A 4,840-nucleotide genomic window follows, 5' to 3' on the forward strand; every position below is an offset into this window, starting at 1 on the left:
TAGTTAAGCCTTCAAGTAGGCAGCATAAATTTGTCAAATTTAAGTATAAGGATCTGAGCTTAAGCTCATGTAAAATTTGGATAAAAAGGGGTGGTTAGGTGGGTGGAAAGAGATTTTGTGTTCCTAACCTGATTTGGTTCATTTCTTTTTTTTTTTTCCTTGCTGTACTTCTGCAGCTCCTGTAATATCAACATGTTCTTTCTGCTCAAGACAAACCTGTTTTGTTTTCTTTTTTAACTGAAGCAAAGATGATGAAAGAATTAACCTCCCACCCTCCCATCCCCCACTGCAAGTTAGAAAGACACATGTTTTGAACTCCCAGAACTTAGTCACTGCACTTTCTTGGTAAATAGATTTCTTTCTGAGTCATGCCGCTCCTGCTGAGCACTACTATATTTGTACAGAGATCTAAAGAACTTGATAAGGGCAGGGTAGTAAATGGAAAAGTTTGTAGTTAAGATCCCACAAATCAAAAGACTATAATTCATAAGAATCTCCAATCTAACCTTTCTATAGGGTTAACCCAGTGCTTTTTATATTTTGTCAGGGGGCTTAGTGTTCAATAATTCAGAGGCTCTGTGGTCAGGTCAAGCTAATGCCACTGTATTGTCTTTGTGTCTTATTTCATAGCTATATCACTTTGCCCTTTAACTCAGTTGCAGTGAAAGAAACTGATGGGTTTCATTTTGTTTTATTATTTAAAATTTGGCAGTTTCCTGTATAGATAACAATAGTTTCTCTGTATCCTGTTTAAGAATTTTTGTATTATAGTGCATTCTTCCTTTCTCTCTCTCTCTTTTTCTTTCTTTCTTTCTTTCTCTCTTCCCTTTCTTTCTCTTTTTCTCTCTTTCTCTCTTTCTTTAACCAATTCTGATCCCAAATGCTGGGGGAGATCCTAAATGCTAGGAGAGATGATACAGAGATACAGAGGTTTTGGGGGATAACATCTCTTTAGGAGAGATGAAGCCCCTGCAGAATAAGAATGAAGTGGAAATGTTATAAATTTTATGGTTAATTTGATTGACTTAGGCAAATAAATGAGATATATCCCATAACAACATGGCTTTGTTGGACAAATGCCAAACCTCCACTGTATTATACACAAGGTGAACAAGTGGTCTGAATGATCTAATGCATGTTAGCATAGGTTGTATATCTCCTCAGAACTAAATGACTAGGGCTATAAGTCTTTAGACTAGACTGCTGGCTAGTGTTCCTAGTTTGAAGGGACAACCACCAAAGTCATGCATTATGTCACATATTTATATAATAGGTTTTTTTTCTCTTTGTAAATGTTCCATGAATGTATCAGTGAGCACATGGTTGTGTTATTTATAGCAGGTAACTTCCTTCTTTGAAATATAAGACCCATGAAACTGGAGTGGTTTGCAAGTGAATGACAATAAATTTCCTAAATCATTTTTTCCCAATATCAACGCAGAACTTAGTGTTTCAATAGATATTTAACTCATTTTGTAAAAACATTTATAAATAGAAATTAAAATAATGAACCTAATTTTATTTCCCTGGGATTTTACTTATTAGGCAAGAGGAGGTCTAGTTTTATCTTTGTAAACATCTTATAATAAAATAACACTTGAGGACCTATAATGCTCTAGGTACCATATAAAAATATATGAAAGAAATAATGGCTTTTCCCTCAAGCAACTTAGATTAGAAACAAAAATAGATAGTTAAACAGAAGTAATTTTCTATTCACTATTTTTCTTTATTTCTCGAGTCATTTTCAATTAAAAAAATCAAGCACATAAGGAAACAGCAACAACAAAAGACACGTCCTTCTGTGAAAGTAATTCACATGCATTTAGGAAGAGATGCTTTGAGACATCATTCACAATGTGCTGTAACCCCGGTAGAGGATGAAAAGCCAAAATATCAATATTCCTTTTTTTCTGTTAATGAACATGTTACCATAGCATGTTATAATTTTAAGATTAAAATGTGAAAGAATGGATTGAGGCATAAGTTGTTATAAAACATTAACCACAAAAAAGATGAATGGGGGCTGGGCGCAGTGGCTCACGCCTGTAATCCTAGCACTCTGGGAGGCCGAGGCGGGTGGATCACTCAAGGTCAGGAGTTCTAGACCAGCCTGAGCAAGAGCGAGACCCCGTCTCTACTAAAAAAATAGAAAGAAATGATCTGGACAACTAAAAATATATAGAAAAAATTAGCCGGGCATGATGACACATGCCTGTAGTCCCAGCTACTCGGGAGGCTGAGGCAGTAGGATCGCTCGAGCCCAGGAGTCTGAGGTTGCTGTGAGCTAGGCTGAAGCCATGGCACTCTAGCCAGGGCAACAGAGTGAGACTTTGTCTTGAAAAAAAAAAAAAAAAGATGAACGGAGACGTGGGGAAACTCACAGAATGCCATTAACCAGCTTTATCAAGAAATGATTTTGCAGGGTTCCTTTAGGCTGTAGCTGTACCACCTCGCTCCCCACTGGGGTGCCTGCTCACTACAAACAGCTTTTCCCTGTTTCTGCATTTAGAGCTTCCAGTCAAAAATCAAAGGTCAAAGAGTGATGTTTGGCCCCTTCTAGGAGGGCCTGAACAAAAAGTTCAAACAATCCATTCGTCCTTGATGAAATACTCCTTATATTCTATTCTTGTAATGTATATTTCTAGATTCCAACAATTTTATGAGAAACTATCACATTCTGACTATCATTGTTCAAGTCGAGTACAGACCTTGTGTTCTGTTGTGGGCTAATAGCTTTGTGCGAGGCAGTTAAGCAAAGCACCTCACTTTCACTGAGCTGGGGTATGTTGGGGGACCCCCAAGTACTTGATTTTAAGTAGTTCTTTTTTTCTTGGTGAACTTCTCTTGGTTTGCAAATCTGGGTGACTCCATAAATTTTTATATTCCTACAGCCTTCAGAATGGCCTTTAAACTCAGAATAAAGCAATGGGGAAGAATGCTTGTATTATTCTCTAAAAGTTTATGGGAAACAGAATACATTAATCCAATGGTCTTTTTAAAATTTAAAGAGGAATTGTCCTAAGCGAGGCGTGTGCTGGACAGTCTGCGAAGGGCTTACACTGTGGGAATGGGGTTTGATTTGGCATAAAGTGGGAGCTGCTTCAGATTCAGACAGGCAGGGTTGGGGCGGGGTCTGGATGGTTAAGCTCCTACTGGCCTCCCCTGGCCTCTCTGAAGCACAAGGTGGGGGTTCTCTTCAAGGCTCTCAAGATACAGTAATAGTAGCTTTATCATAGTCCTACAGTCTTGTTATTTGTATCTTATTTGCTCTATTAGAGCATAGATTCATTGAGAGCAAGAATTATATTATCTATTTGTTTTCTTGTTTATTTGTTTTTTTATTTTTCTGGCTTTGGGTACTACCTAGTGCAGTGCTTGGCTATTTGTTGTCTCAGTTTTTTTTTTTTTACTGTGTGCCCATTGTATGCCAAGCACTAAACGAAGGCAAAGAAGACACAGATAAAATGACATGTCGCATGCTTTCAAGGAACCCACAGTGTAGAGATGAACTTGAAGACCAACATGGGTTAAAGGGTTTTTGTTCTAAGCTTGATGGGAACACTAAGCAATCGGCAACCACAGCTGTGGAGGCACGAGGGAAGGCTTTGCTATATAGTATGGTGATCTTGACAAATGACAGGTGTATAGGAGGATCAACATATGCAAAAACATGGAGGGAGGAGAGAGTATGGAGCTATCATGATATCTATAAGGTTTAGAATTGCTGAAACGTAAACTGGGAAAGTGTTGTCCAACAGTTATAAAATCCAGCATACAGAGGACCATATACCATACTAAGAGATCTAGATTTCATTCTGTAGTACTTGGGAAGCCAAAGAATCATGAAATTAGGAGGGCATGGCCAGATTTATGTTGAGAATGATTGCTCTGGTGGCAAGAGAGGAAATCCACTGGGTGTGTGGGGCGGAGGGGAACTGGGAGAGGAGCAAAAGACCAATTAGGGGTTATTGCAGCAGTCACAGTTCAATGATAAAATATATTCCTAGTCTGCCAATCCATCCTGCATTTAAATTACATTTGTTTGGCACCTACTGTATGTGAGGAATTCCACATATATTTAAAAAAATTAATTCATATTTAAAGTCTATAAGATGAGGACTATACCCATTTTGGAATATAAAGAAAGTGAGGCTCAGAAATGTTGACACTATACAGACAATCTCACCGAGATTAAATGAGCTGTCCAAGGTCACACACATCCTAGGTGTTGGCTTTGGAATTCAAACTCAGTCTTACACCAACGCCTTTTATGCCACACCTGTGATATTTGCTGCAGTGAGAGGCAGAGTGATTTACTTGAAAGGAGAATAGACTAGGAATCAAGATATCTAGATTTCAAGTGTTGCTTGATGCCTCTCTTGTTTTATCACCTTGTGAGAGTCACTTAATTTCCATGGGCCTTACTTTCTGTATCCATAAAATGTTTGAATATGTTCCCTCGAGGTCTAATTTCATGACTCTGAATTGAGTTACATATATTTAGGATGATAATCCTTCCAGCAAGCTTGTTAGAGTGGGATGGAGTAGGAGAAGTGGAAAGGGAACTAAATTCACTCAGGAGCGAGATGGTGGAGGTGGCAGAGGAAATTTTTAAAATGTGCCAAATTTGGAAAATACTATGAAGAAAATATCCATAGATGTTAAGACTTGTTTCTTCAGCAAAAGAAAAATCACATTTCAAATTAATTCTGAAGTTGTGGGAAAAGGTGCATATCTGGTGAATATTTTATCAAAGAAGCCAACGAGGAGGGGTGCACTGGTCGAGAAAAGATTTGAAGGGTTTTTTTTGTTTTGTTTGCTTTTTTTTTTTTTTTTT

General features: G+C 38.0%; 1 protein-coding gene across 1 annotated transcript in view; it reads right to left on the reverse strand.

Annotated features, from left to right (window-relative positions):
- Positions 1–951: 951 nt before the first annotated feature.
- Positions 952–4,840, reverse strand: part of LOC105808381 (receptor-type tyrosine-protein phosphatase R-like) — a 163,441-nt gene continuing 159,552 nt past the window's right edge. Inside the window, exon 5 of the mRNA XM_012642021.1 lies at positions 952–969. Coding sequence (XP_012497475.1) covers positions 952–969 — 18 coding nt within the window. The remainder of the gene's footprint in view (positions 970–4,840) is intronic.

The sequence above is a fragment of the Propithecus coquereli genome, unplaced genomic scaffold, assembly GCF_000956105.1.
Source record: "Propithecus coquereli isolate 6110/MARCELLA unplaced genomic scaffold, Pcoq_1.0 Scaffold172, whole genome shotgun sequence".
Lineage (NCBI taxonomy): Eukaryota > Metazoa > Chordata > Mammalia > Primates > Indriidae > Propithecus > Propithecus coquereli.